This window comes from Chanos chanos, chromosome 10 (genome assembly GCF_902362185.1).
Source record: "Chanos chanos chromosome 10, fChaCha1.1, whole genome shotgun sequence".
Taxonomy (NCBI): Eukaryota; Metazoa; Chordata; class Actinopteri; order Gonorynchiformes; family Chanidae; genus Chanos; species Chanos chanos.
The window spans coordinates 2,338,008-2,352,500 of NC_044504.1; the positions used below are offsets into that span (position 1 = coordinate 2,338,008).

A 14,493-nucleotide genomic window follows, 5' to 3' on the forward strand; every position below is an offset into this window, starting at 1 on the left:
AAGTGGCTCAAACTCAGAGAGTTAAGAATGACTGAAGCGCAGATCCCTTAAAGAAAGACGTGATCAAGGTGAGACACATCAGTGATATTAGTCAAACAGGTAGAGAAGGCAGAGGTGAGAGGCCTACCTGGCTTTACTCGGGAAGTGATATTAGTCAAACAGGTAGAGAGGGCAGAGGTGAGAGGCCTACCTGGCTTTACTCAGGAAGTGATATTAGTCAAACAGGTAGAGAAGGTAGAGGTGAGAGGCCTACCTGGCTTTACTCGGGAAGTTTTGGCTCAAATCTCGTAACAACTTGAGGGAGTCAAACTTTGGTACAGACATGATCCTGGCTGCAGCCTGGAAACTAAGGTCTGAGAGAGAGAAAGAGAGAGAGAGAGAGAGAGAGAGAGAGAGAGAGAAAGAAAATCAATTACATTTGCAGTGCACACTGCCAGAAAGGCTTGGAATATCTTTTTTTTTTTTTTTTGTCCCAAAAATGATGAAAGTACATTGTGCAATCAACTTTCATCAAGCACTCTAATCATTTCATTATTTTCACAAGCATTTAAATAACCTGTTTCCAGAGAGAGAGAGAGACAGAGGGAGACCGATGAGAAACTAATCTTAATACGTTTGGAGAGAGGAACACGTTTTGTTAGAGTGTTGATTTCTGTGTGGATAATGAGCATGCCAGTCGGTTGACATGGGAACACGAAACACCTGACTTTCTGGGTTTATTAACAGGTTTCATGCGGTTTCAGACGTTCATTTCACTAACTACATTCACACATCTGTTCTGTGCGGTTCAAATACAGAGCTGAAGTTAAGTCTTAGGACACACAGGCCAGGACTGTGCGGTACAGTTAGTTCTCCCTCCAGGACTAAGCCGTCAGATGTAAATGCCACTCGCAGTTACCTTGCAGTTCCCACACTTTGAGGGGAGCCATGTCGTTTGTGCTCTCCAGCAGGTGCTTCTTCAGCTCAGCCAACTGCTGCTGCAGCTCTGGGTGAGATTTCCTACAGGAGACGAGAAACATCAAACGCGATGAGAATTATCGCTGGCTCCTCAGCGAGCTCCGGCTTACAGACAACAAACGGGACTGAAATACGACCCGCAGTAATGTTTACTCAGACCCAGTCGACACGCAGACGAGCGTTTCGGATAGCCATATTTCTACTCAAATTCAAAAACTAAACCTCATCTCTTCAGCATACCTGTATATGTGTGTTTAGAGACAGTTAATTAGATTTTAACAGATTTAGACTTCTAAGCTGATCACATCATTTGAATGTGCGGTTCACTAACTTCAAGGTTCCAAAGAAAAAGCCTTGGACATCTTCATCTTCGTCATCCTCACCGGCCACTGTTGAATTTGAATCTGGAAAAACAAAACAAAAAAAAAAGCGCAGCGTCATTTTGGAACTCTTACTGTATTACTGAAAAGATTTTTAGTGTCATACTCATCAGAAACAAGCAGGCTGTCAAATTCTTCCAAACCCGTTATTTTCAGCAGCGCTGACAGTAGAATAAATCACTTGGAGCCTACCTGTGATCAGTCTGCCTGACATGACTGCGGTGTCAGAGACTTTCTGTAAATCTGACCGTGACAATAGTAACACACCTTTCACTTCTGTGTCATCCACAGCGGTGTACTCAGTGCTTTTAATAGCCAGTTCAACACCATAGCCAGACAACAGCATCCTTCTCCTCTTTGGCTCCTGTGAGGTAAGACGCATATGGACAGGCAGTAAGAATAACAACAACAACAACAACAATAATAATAACAACAATAATGATAAAAAATGTAAATAAAAATTAAAATTGGATGATACACATTCAATCAAACACAGGGTACTAAAAAAAAGATCACCCTATGGATTCTTTAATGTATTATTCGCCTGCTTAAATTAAAATACAATACAATGTATATTTTAAAACTAAAAAAATAAGAAGAAGAAGAAGAAGAAGAATTTGACATTTTTACTTTAAACTGGGTACACAGTGTAAGTGGACTGGGACGTTTTACTCAGTGTGGCTGCACTGTGGGAATAATGAAAACAGTGGTACTCACTGCCACATAGTGTCTCAGTACATAGACCAGCTTGCCCTCTGCAGCCCTCTCTGACAACACCTTATGGAAGGAGCTGAACTTTTTGGTGCCAATTTCAGCATATAGAATAACCACAGGGAGAGCCGTCATATTGGCCCCAGGGAACTTGTGATCAATCTTATACAGATATGGCTTTGGCCTGTGGAGTTTATCACAGCCATTCAGGCATTACACACGCATACACACGCACACACACACACACACACACAAACACATACATCTAACTTAAGACATACTCCACTTGTGTTATCAGCATTTCATGACAAAAGTCTATACTACAAATATTAAAAATAAATATCATTGAGCGACACATTTCATAAAAAACCCCACAGTATTCAATAGCAAAAACCTCAACATTCCTTTGCAAAAATCAATTCAAAACAAACAAAAAACGGACAAATGTTAAGAGTTCAGCTTAATCCAAGAGCCCATTGTGGTTTTCTGAACCTGTCGTTTAAGATGAATGCCAAAGTAATCCAAAACCAAATGTTATAATATCAACATTATCTGTTCCTATGATAAGTCTCATAACAGAAAACTCCTGAGGACAGAAACCTCCTGAGGAAACGCATCTTCACTGAGTGTCTTAGAGACCAAGCAGAGATTGAGGTGTGTTACCTGCCTGTAGCTGTCTTCAGGAGCTTCTTCATCTCCTTGGTGCTGCAGGTTTGTTGGCCGTGGACGGAGGCAAAAGCAGAGCAGTTTTCCGGTGGCGGCTCATCGCTCGCGATCTATCAGAAGCAGACGAACCCAATAAATCATTTACATGGTAACGGCACGCACAAGAACACGTCCTACGGACCATCTTAAATGTTTGCACCGTATTGGTGGTCCATTGTGCTGTATTGAGTATCCACAGAAATCATGGACATTTCAGATGCAAGATTCACAGAATCACTCCCAAATAAGAGTATCTCTCTCAGTCTATTACTGATGACCCGCAGTCATTCAGCACTGAATCCTGCTTCGACATATCCAACCGCCTATATTCAGTGGTTCATTTAAAAAGCATTTAAAAACCAGAAAAATGTTACACGGGGAGTAGTTTTGAGTGTATATGTAGCGTACGACCACGTGAGACTAAGCTGTACATTTCTTTGAAGACGTACCTGTTGAAACGCGTGAACGGCAGGGGAGTAGGCTCTGAGCGACAGCGCTAGTCTGAGGAGGCTAACCTGGAGATCAGTCAAAAACTGACCGGCCTTCTTAATGATCAGGTTATAATAGGACCGCACAGACTCTGGAAAGGGGTTGTCAAAACAGTGGACTCAACGATAATTATGACAAGCCGAGAATATACAAGGTTTTCAGCTGTGCATTTGTTTGTGTCCTCAGTGTCAACATACACAGCCAAACAGTTATAAAAGTGTGAAAATGTAGTGAACGAGATTTAAAAGCTCACCTCCATTTTTGTACACTGTCAGTTCTTTGACAGTTTCAACAAACTGCCAAAATTTTTCATCACCATCTTCTGCAATGAACTCACTGAGGAGAGAGATGGGGTTTCAACATGAACTTCAAACAAAGAGTTTCTGGCAGAATATTGTACATATCAGAGGCAAGAGAAAGATTTAAAAGAAAAACATCTCTAGTTACACGGTTTTGAGAACACAAAACACTGAGGAGAATTTCCATTGCTACCTGGTCTCCAGAAGATGCGGGGTCATCGACCATTTGGCCTGAAGACTGGCTGTGACACCCTTGGACGCCGCGTGTACATACTGAAGCTTCAGTAGGAGCAGCATAAGACACACAGTCCTCATAGCCTGACGCTACGAAATGAAAACAAACACTAGGGTCAGCGGCCACAGAACATGAATATCAATAAACATACGATGCTCAAAGAGGTGCTCGCTCGTGCCCATTCAGTTTCTTCACGCGTTCTAAAAATAGAAAGCGCCGCTATACACGTTCAGTTAAGTTTTCTTCTTCCGAGCAGGAGACGTTATCCTTCTACCGTTACCCTTCTAATGCCAAGATATTTATTACATTAGAAGCACTAGCGAATTTAAGTTTGGCAGTTTTGAAAGTGACGACGTTGGCACGCTTCTTGTATTTTCGGTGATGCATTGTTCCAAAATCAGTGCCACGTAGCTAAGAAGTACCTTTTCATTGAAGTAACCTACATGCGTCAGATGATCTATTACTCTATGCTCTGCTGTACTATGGACAGCTCTAATAAGTTCGGTCACTTCGAGGAAAGAAAATGAGAGCAAATTTGAGATTATATGAAATAGCCTATATTTTCGTACAAGCTTTGTTGGAAAGGGTGCATAATTGCAGATTTTAGGAGCAGTTGCACGTTTCTCATTTAATTGAGAGAAAAGTGCGAATCGGTTTGTCAGTATTTAGTATTCGAGTCATCAAGCGATAAAAACCGAATTATGTGTGTTAACCATACGTCGGTATTCAGAGCATCTCTCTTGTCAAATAATAAAACTACAGACTGCCGCTACATTACCCCGGTATCACTGGTGGCCGCCATTGAAAGCTTGTGTGTCTAAATTTGATTGACAGTTTCTAGACCAATCACAGACTAAATCCCACCCAATCCACTTTAAATGCCCCAAATCGTGTATTATTCGATGTAAAACGATATTCTGACGCATACGCACCAAGTCCCTAAAGCAAGTATTGCAGATCATGTTGAAGGAACGTAGTAACTTTGGTAAGGATACAGACAAAATAAATCTACAGATACCAACAAACACGAATTGCCATCTGAAGTTCCAGTGGTCATTCACTGTACCAGCAGGAGGAGCAAATTTTCATTCATATAATTCGGTAGCAAAAAGTAACACCAGTGGAAAATTTGATGGTGAAAGACAGCCCACTCCTGGTAAAACCTTCTGTTCTGTAATGATGTCGTAGCATTATCGGATAGGTGGCAAAACTGACGTTATATTAGCGAAACAGGATACTCTCCACAAAATTCAGACGACTAAACATAAAGTGTCTGGTTAACTCCCGCATGCATCGCATGGTGTGCAAGGCAGATAATTTTCTAATACCGTACAGTGGCAGTTCTTCGCAAATGTTCGTAATTGATTTCACGCTTCTGAACACGCTACACCATAATTTGAGCGTAGACTTGCACCTCAAATGTAAATATCACTCGAATTATTTATTTATTTTTCTGAGATAATGCATACTATTTACCAAACATGATTAAATTATTTGAAATTTTCGTTGTGAATTATACATCCAGTTTTGTATAAAACAGCACATTTCAACATGGTCAAAGTGTTTCAGCATTCACTTTTAACGGGCTTGGCAAATTCCTGAAAGGGAGACCCTCAAATTAACCTTCGTCAAACCTTCAAATTTAAGATGCCAGCTGTTTTGATTCAGCTGCTTCTCGGCAAGCTGCGCTGAGAGTCAGGTTTGCTGATAGGCCGTCAGATTTGACATTTGATATATAATCTCCTCTTTGGGAATACTAAAGAATCCTACAGATGTCCCTACTGTTAAATCCTGATGGTAATAAAATGGGATTCTAACGTTGTTCCAGACGTTGTTTCTCAGATGTTCAAGAGGGGTAATTTCAGCTGCAGACTGTATTTTCTGCAATTATACTACTGGTGCAGGGGTTTGGACAGCATATGTGTCAACAAAGCCACAGGAGATAGAGAGGAGGAAAGGGTTCTGAGATATACACAATATGGCAACAGCATAATCTGCAGTCAAATTGTGTTGACTGAAAATGATGCTGTTGTAACACATTTTTCCACCAGATTTGGTATTTCAGTGTTATTTATTTGTTTCGTTAAAATTGTGAAATTGATCCTTAGAGGCACCAAAGCTGCAACAGTGCACGTTGTGAAGCCCAAGCAGGCAAAAGATATGCTGAATCACAGGACTTTGATCTGCTGGATACAGCCTTGAAAGGCAATGTTCAGCATGTGGACAAAACTGGAATATGAAAATATGCATCCTGGAGGTTCAGGATCATAAACCACTCTCCAGGGTGATTAGACAGCATCATATCAGTCATCATATCAGGTATCGAATATAGACAGTCCATTTGAATTCCTTTTGAGAAAACATAAAATCTTGATAACCACGTAGGACCATTGCATTGCCAACCGAGTTGTGTTTTCTAAGGTGGATGCCTTGGAATAATGCGCTGGACTGCCTCCTTAATACAATGAGAATATTCTGGCATGTCAGCCACATCCCAAGAACAGGGCCAAAGAGAGCATTGGTGTTTATCGATGTATTGCCAATGCACGACACTTGTTGCAGCCGAAGAGTAGCCCCTTATCACAAGTAAACCGAGCATGCACTATGTTATTTTCTGTGTTAAGTTTACTTTCATTTAAAAATATTAAACTGCACGAGTAGTTATTACTTTGTCACATTACTTTGCCATGTGCGACTGGGAAATAGGCAGGGTTTAAACTCTTGCACTGGGTGCTGATAGCTCTCCTGGTAGTTCTCCTGTAGTTCTTCTAGCAGAATCCTATTTATCCTCGAACATGCATGCATACAGTCTGTTCATTTGGTGGTTGATGAATCCACACGTCTGCTGAGATGACTGTTGACCCCTTCTTTTCAAGGAATAAGAGGCCCTCTTTCAGCAGACTCCCTCATACATCTTTTGCTAATATAAAATCTTTAATGGAACAAAACTTAAACTCTTGACTCAGTTTTTCTACTGACTGAAAGTTTGAAATATATATTCCTGAACATTCCCTATGAACATGATTAAAATAATTGTACTTTCTTCCAAATCACCTTTTCTGTTTTAGTAACAGCTTTCAGTTGTCAATTGTGTCACAGCTATAAAAGGTTTTGAAGTAAAATCGAACATTTAGCAATTACTCTAGAAATTTCATGAGGATCCGGTCCTTTCCTTCTTCTTCTCAGTGACAACTGGATTGGACCCTCTACATTCTAAAGTTGTAACCCATGACTCCATGGTCTAGATCAGGTGTGTCAAAATCCAGCCCTGGAGGGCCAGGGTCCTGCCGATTTTTGTTTTCACCTCTTAGTTACCTGTTGATTTTCACCTTGAAAACAGGTGTGCACACTCTTCAGCGAATCAGAGATTGTATTTAGTTGGTCGACAAGAAAAACAGCAGGACCGTGGCCCTCCAGGACTGGATTTTGACACCTGTGGTCTAGATAGAGTCAACAGGATCATCAAGTGTTATGTCACCCTAAGGGGCACCTGGTTGACTGGGTTGGGACAGTTTAGCTTTATCGCATGTTCTAGGACAGGCAGGTTTTACTGTGGGTGGCCCTGAACAATGAAAGACACTCTGTAAAAGATACTTCTGAGACCTAGAGGCTTAGGGAGATGGCTGCAGCCAAGTGTGCTGTGGACAGATTGGGTCCTCCAGGGACATACATTCCCCCTTCATCTTCTTGTGTCCTGGAGAGCAGGAAGGCTTGGGTTTTTCCTGGTTACTCTTCTTGCTCTTTTAGTAGGTCTTCCATTTATCTGACTGGACAACCTTATAGGTCACTTGACCAACTATCTGTATAAGCCTGGCTTTTTAATTGGCAGAGCCAACAGATTGGAAGTTTGTTGGCTCTGTTCCAGGCTGAACTCATGATACTTGACATAATGACTGGTTTGCCTCTTCTGAACTTTTTGCAACTTGTCCTGATCCTCTTGGTTCTCTCTGTGGTATCATTTAAGGCAACATCACATCTGTAGGATGTAAGAGGAACTGTCAATTCATGGTGTGTCTTTTAGTGGGGGAAGCTCTTGTCCCAGTTTTAGTACATATCAGACACATCCTTACAGAGCAGGGACTTCAGTGTCTGAATCAGCCTCTCCACCAACGTATGTGCAATAAGCTGAAATGGAGCAACTCTGCTACAGATCCTCTATCACATAGACCAGCAGTTATGTTTAAGACTTTTCATACTCTATAAGCCAGATGCTATATATTTATGAGTTTTCATACTCTGTAAACCAGACTCTGTGTAGAAATGTATCGTGGCAGATGGAGATGAGATCTGAACATTTAGTTAGTCTGGAAAAAAAAATGTGACATTCACAGCTGCCATTCCTCTTGCTTTGTTACACACACACACACACACACACACACACACACACACACACACACACACACACACATATATATATAAAATAGTTTAATTAGTTTACTAGTTTAAAATAGCTGTTATGTATTCCTGTACTGTTTTCAGGCTCTGGTATAAATTAAAGCATGATTATGAAGGCAGCCTTACCAAGAGTGAGGAGGTGTGGATCATACATGCAGGTGTGTGGTCTGCTGAGAGTCATTGACTGGTGAGGATTACAACCCAAAACAACCATCCTGCTACATACTCACCTCTGTCTCTTCTTGACTGAATATTTAAGGGGTGGATCCATCATAACTTGTTCTGGATGGAGACAATGTGAAAACCAAAGAGCCATTTTTAATTTTTCTTCTTCTTCTTTTTTGTTTTTCATACACTGTTGATAAAAAAAAAACTCTTAAGTATTATAGTGATTAAATATGATGAACAGTAAGTTAACTTATGCAAAAAGGTAATAGGAATACTTTTATCTGGATATGGTCTGCCTTGAATGTTGGACAGCTTTTGTGCTCAACCACACCACCACAATAAGACAGCAATGTCAGCGAGTTATGATACTATGTGTTGAAGTTACTATGCTACTCCTCAGAGGGTTTTTACTCCTTTCATAAAAAAAAAAAAATCAAGTTATGGTTGCTGTTTGTAAGCGTTAAAATACTTAACGTTTAATTCGCAGCATATAATGTAATTATTTGTTATACAATGGTAATGTGAACATTTGTATAACATTATTGGTAGGATACTATATCATAGTATTGCATGATGCACTTATTATATTACAAATCTCGACGCAGATCTTGCCTTGCACGTTTTTCTACCGCAACGACCCACCTCTGAGTCTAGGGTCCGGGTTTTTTCAGTTCGAGTGTGTGATTGGCTGGAGCCGGTAGGATTCTGACCGGATTTTCTTTCACGTGTTGGACTGAGTGTTTGTATTGTCACAGCACCACCGACCTAAATGATAGGGGAAGGTATTTATGTTGGATATTTATGCTGGGAAGGTATTTATGCTATTTATGTTGGGTATCTAGTGGATCTCTTACTATATAGATATCACAATTGGCTACGTTTTTTTTCCAGTCTAGGTTAATAATTGGTTAATTGCAAAAACCGTACTTCTTCCTACAGCGTTCCATACATTGTATTTGTTTGTCTTGTGGTGCGCACTTCCATTCGAACTGGTTTACCAAACAAAACCGAATGTGCGGTAACATCCGGATGCAGCCTATGTACCTCTTAAAGAAAAAGTCACGGTACGTCTCTTATAGTTTAGTACAGAGTTAAGCAACGCTGTGTTTGCAGAGCTTCAAATAAACGTTCCAATGGTGTGTTTCAACGCGCGTCCATACTCCATACACGTCTTGCAACGCAGAGGTGAAGTTATCCCATTGCATTAAGATGCAGTCCTCCGACTGATTCGCTCAAGATTAGCGCGGAACAATTGCACCTAGCAGACGTGTTTAGCGGCTATATGATGGAACTGTCGGGAGAGCTGATAAGCGTCTTGGTGGCGGAATGTCATTTTTCGGAATGGGAATCACTGTGAAGAACTAAACACACTTGAAGAATCAATGGGAAAACCTGATTTTAGACTGTGGTTGGAAAATCGACAAGGAAATGGTAAAGCCTTTGACATCCTCTGTTTTTATTACAGGTCTTAAAATATTCTTTAAAAGTTGAATTTCGGTGCATCGGTTGAAATACCATTACGGTGTATGATCAGAGTGGACTCCTATCACCAGAGCGTCTCTTGACTGTCAACACGTGGTATGGCTCTCTTCACCATAGAGCAGATATATTCAAGGACCAACGGGACAGAACAGGAGATGATCACTTACACCAATGCCATGAAGACGTCCCTCTAGTTATAATGAATGATAAATCCAGTAAATTGATTTTAATTCCAATTTTAGCCGTTCTGTTTGTAATGATAGGTTATCAGTACATTTGCCCCGCGGGCGGTAACTCTTGCCACCTTGCCACAAGGACTGGCGATAAACTGGGGGAAATCAGCCCCCCTTCCACCCAATATCCGACAGTCGACGAGTTAGACCGGAGCCAAGAGCTCGAGGAGGACTGTCCTCCGAAATATGTGTCGAAATTCAACTTCACTGAACGGGACCTCATACGGCATGTTGATTTCAATATTAAAGGAGACGACGTGATGGTGTTCCTACATATTCAGAAGACAGGGGGGACTACATTCGGCAGGCACCTAGTCAGGAATATTCGTTTAGAGCAACCCTGCGACTGTAAACCAGGGCAGAAGAAATGCACTTGTCATCGACCGGGGAAGGATGAGTCCTGGCTGTTCTCTCGTTTTTCTACCGGTTGGAGTTGCGGTTTACATGCTGACTGGACTGAATTAACAAACTGTGTTCCTGCTATGATGGACAAAAAAGAGGCTCAAAAGAACAGAAGGTAATTGCCAGCATGCATGCATGTGTGCGTGTGTGTGTGTGTGTGCGCGCGCTATGCCTATGAGCCGGAGAGCGCCGTAGCCTATCAGCGTATATCGGTCCTCTGATTGCGGCGAGCTGCATTTCACCATCAAGCTGAGACGCCTCATGTTACATATTCATTAAGAGGTCTCAGTAATTGCGTGGTTAAAACTCATCAGTACGGAGCGTAACTTCCTTCGCACGCTGTTTTTACTCACATAGGCATGAAAGTCATGAAAGTAAGACAAAGCCATATTGCAGACGCTCAAAAAAATTCACCTTTTTGTTACTGATACCTCAGAATTTTCGGAACAGATGGAGACACAGGCCCCATGAACCAATTAAACAGGAAATTGCCCGTGCAGAAGAAGACGATCAATCACTCCCATAGCTGAGCAGTTGTGCTCACCGTATACTCTGATGTTCTCGTCGTCAATAAAAAATGTTGGGTAAATTTAACAGTCTGTGTCAAAAATAAACCCGGAAATTTCTCCACAAATCTCTCTTGGAACGGCACACCACTAAATCAGCAATAATGATGCACACACACACACTCAAACACACTACATAGAGAATAGTTTTTAAGGAACTCCATAGCTTATATATATACACACACATATACACACACACACACACACACACACACACACACACACACACACATACATACATATATAAATACATACATATAGCACCATTTCCGTGTGTAGTGTTTTTCTTTTTACTCAGAAATTGAAGGTAAAGTTCCCTTGTTAAATTCTACAGATGTGGCTCTGCTCTACCTATGTGGAATGAAAAACGAATTAAAAAAAACATAACACAATGAATGAACGCGCAATCTGTACCAAAGTGGGCGTTTTATCTCAGCCTCAGTTCACAGACCAGCTCCAAAGTGCATCTCTAATGCAGTAATTCACACCTCTTACACTCGTTACACTGCATGCCTCATTAAGCTTCATGCCCCTCAGTCTTCATAGATGCCTCTAGCGACAAATAAGAGTGCCAGCCAAACAGTTCAAATGATAATTTATTACGTATTACGGTCATACAATGTTAAGGGTTAATAATGGTAGAAACATGGGCATGCATGGCCTAGAGTGAATAGACTTGGAAGCTTCCAGAAAACAGAAACTTTAAGTTTTTGTTTTAGTTTAAATTTTAAATTGTTGTGGTGATTGGGGACTTGACGCTAATTTAGAGTAATAATATTAACCACGTTCCAGTATATAGACAATATTTTCATTAGACTGCAGAGATACTGTTATTAACCATCGTACCGTGTCTGAATTTTAGTTTGTTATAAACCGGAGTGCATTTTCAGTTTGCTTTATACTTACAGTTCACACCCTTGCAAAAAAAAGTGAAATACAATTAGAAAACTATGTTGTTCTGGATTGCTTGTATGATAATGGCCTTTAAACGAGATGACATGAACCTTAAGTTATAAAAGAAAGGTGAGTAATTCCATATATAATTTTAGAATAGAGTCATTTGCAATACTTTCTATCTATAAAGAGGATTTTATACATGTCTATACATGTTGCCAGTTGAAATGGTTTTAAGGGTAAATAAATAATAAAAAAAAGTTGCCTGCTTTACACAGCCAAGGCTACTCTTGAAATGATGTAGAGAGCATCTTTGCTAATTAGTCTATGACACATCAAAGAACAGAGGACTTTCATTATTTATGACCTTGATTAAATACTAATTATGGTTCCAATAGTTGTAGCTCTGCGACTGAATGATAAACTCTGAGCAGAAAAAAACTGCCCAGAGAAGAATTTAATCTCAACATCAGTCCCAGCGAAGCTGAAAATGTGTTATACCGGCTGTAATTTTGATCTGAAAGTTTGCATTATCAACAGTTTTTACGATCTGTTAAGTAACTGTGTTTATTTGTTGTGCTACTGAATGTGTCCACGAGAAGTTTGAAATTTAAATAGAAGTTTTCAAATTAAATAACGCAGTTACAATTACTGAGATTTAAATGGGCTCGTTACTCCTTACTTTTGTCTTGCGTGACAATATTAATGGACAAATGCAGACTATAGCAGACAAATTCAGCGTATTCCCCCAATTTCCTGTTTATGATCTAACGTCACCCGACCTTACGGGGGTGCAATGAATGAGTGATCAATCAATCAGCATTAGCTGACACGTTGGCCCACGGTTTGGGCAATGCGAGCTTGCTGTCCCGGAAATATGGACATTATTTTTCCCTTCTCGAAACAACAATATACTGGTGAGTTGTAGTCTATGTGCAGGTGTGAGAACTTTATCCACATCAAAGAATAGTACCTCTAGTCTTCTGAAGTACCTGGTAAAACAACACGACTCGACAAAGCTAATCGCGAAAGACTCCAGTGCGAGTGCGGCTGACCAAGGAGCAGGGGCTTGTCTAGCTATTGGAATGATCAGAGGTTAAGTCCGGGACTAAGAAAACGGAGCTTTTCATCTCGGTGCGCACGTCTTCCAACTTTGTGTGCATAATACAGCGCTTGACCCCCCCCCCCCCCCCCCCCACCGTACTTCGGGCGCTCAAAGTTAAGACCCGATCTGTCACACAGTATGTCTGTTGTTTTGCTTTAAACACTTCCTTTTTCAGAGCGAAAATATTCGGGGCTAGACTAGGTTTAAAATATCTGGGGCCGTAGCCCTGGACGATCGAACCTAATGACGCCACAGCCAAGGGGCCTCTCCATCCAAACAGCCAAGGCTTGATTAATTACACTACTCATTATCACCAGGATAGTGAGTACTGTAATTAATAGATAAATGCTAAATTGCAGATGATCTATAGAATTCAGAGTAGGTCAGTGGTATGCGGTATCAGTGATTAATACAGAGGAACATCGTTCCTGTATAGTTTCACACTGTATCACTTACTACTACCATGTGGGTGCAAACGCAAATGTAATAATTGTGGCCCTGGATGTGTATGTAAACATGCTCCACAGATATAATTACCGTCTTGGAATGTGTATTGACATATATGGTAATGTTATATGTTCTTATGTAACTGATGTGTGAACACACAGGATGTGTGTTCAGTAAACATAAAGTGGGATTGAGACAGTCAAGCATGTTGGTGATTGAAAACCATACACACTTGGTACTCGGTCAGAGTTTACCAAGTCCACGTTTTCTCAACCATTAGCAATGAACTTTTTCTTCCTAACCCGAGAACTCTTACATGAGATTTCAGCTAATGAAACACTGAGCCATTAGTTTATCAGAGGATTAGATTGAGGACAAACTCGTCCAACGCTGTGGATCTTTAAGCACGTGTTGAAGAATCTATGTGTGTACATGTCTGCGTACGTACAGAGAAACAAACACAACCCTGCTGAGGAAAATGATACATGTATTTCCTTAAATTGCAACGGTTTGAATGTGTATTTCCTTTCATTTAATTTCATTTCTGTGGCGTTGTTACCTTTTCTTCACAAGGGTGTTTGCATTGTGCGACATCCAGTTCACAGGCTCTGCATTAACTCAGTGCTCTGCGCTGTCTGAACAGCCTCTGTGAGAGAGAATACGAGAGTGTGTCACGACTGCACAAGGAGGGTCGCCACGGAGATCCAAATGAATCTCCACTGACAACACCTACTTATGCTGTTCCCAGCACATGGGTTAAGTGGCAACATGATAAAAATTTCATCCGGATATTCTTTGTCTCTTATAATAGGATATGAAGGTCGTCCACAGAAATGTACATGTTTTGGAGGAGAGTTTCCCACAGTTGCCTCTCTTAGAATGGAGCTGATGGTCCTTGTGTCTGTATCTGTTACTTTTTCCTTACTTTTCCCCTGAGATATTAGTTTTGTGAGAAGGTTGATTTGGTAATCGAATCTGCTGGATCTGCTGTGGATCACTGGTCCTCTGTGGCTCCCGTAACTGGG

At 40.9% G+C, this 14,493-nt stretch overlaps 2 protein-coding genes across 2 annotated transcripts in view; one reads left to right on the forward strand and one right to left on the reverse strand.

The window, feature by feature from the left end:
- Positions 1 to 4,577, reverse strand: part of LOC115822164 (UDP-glucose:glycoprotein glucosyltransferase 2-like) — a 28,838-nt gene extending 24,261 nt beyond the window's left edge. The window contains exons 1-10 of the mRNA XM_030785859.1: positions 4,555 to 4,577; positions 3,735 to 3,865; positions 3,496 to 3,578; positions 3,203 to 3,333; positions 2,712 to 2,824; positions 2,055 to 2,232; positions 1,605 to 1,701; positions 1,289 to 1,361; positions 899 to 999; positions 254 to 353 (exon numbers count right to left, since the gene is read on the reverse strand). Coding sequence (XP_030641719.1) covers positions 254 to 353; positions 899 to 999; positions 1,289 to 1,361; positions 1,605 to 1,701; positions 2,055 to 2,232; positions 2,712 to 2,824; positions 3,203 to 3,333; positions 3,496 to 3,578; positions 3,735 to 3,856 — 998 coding nt within the window. The 5' untranslated portion in view covers positions 3,857 to 3,865; positions 4,555 to 4,577. The remainder of the gene's footprint in view (positions 1 to 253; positions 354 to 898; positions 1,000 to 1,288; positions 1,362 to 1,604; positions 1,702 to 2,054; positions 2,233 to 2,711; positions 2,825 to 3,202; positions 3,334 to 3,495; positions 3,579 to 3,734; positions 3,866 to 4,554) is intronic.
- A 5,440-nt stretch (positions 4,578 to 10,017) lies between these two features.
- hs6st3b (heparan sulfate 6-O-sulfotransferase 3b) overlaps positions 10,018 to 14,493 on the forward strand; it is a 48,903-nt gene continuing 44,427 nt past the window's right edge. Inside the window, exon 1 of the mRNA XM_030787026.1 lies at positions 10,018 to 10,571. Within this exon, the coding sequence (XP_030642886.1) occupies positions 10,021 to 10,571 (551 nt within the window). The 5' untranslated portion in view covers positions 10,018 to 10,020. The remainder of the gene's footprint in view (positions 10,572 to 14,493) is intronic.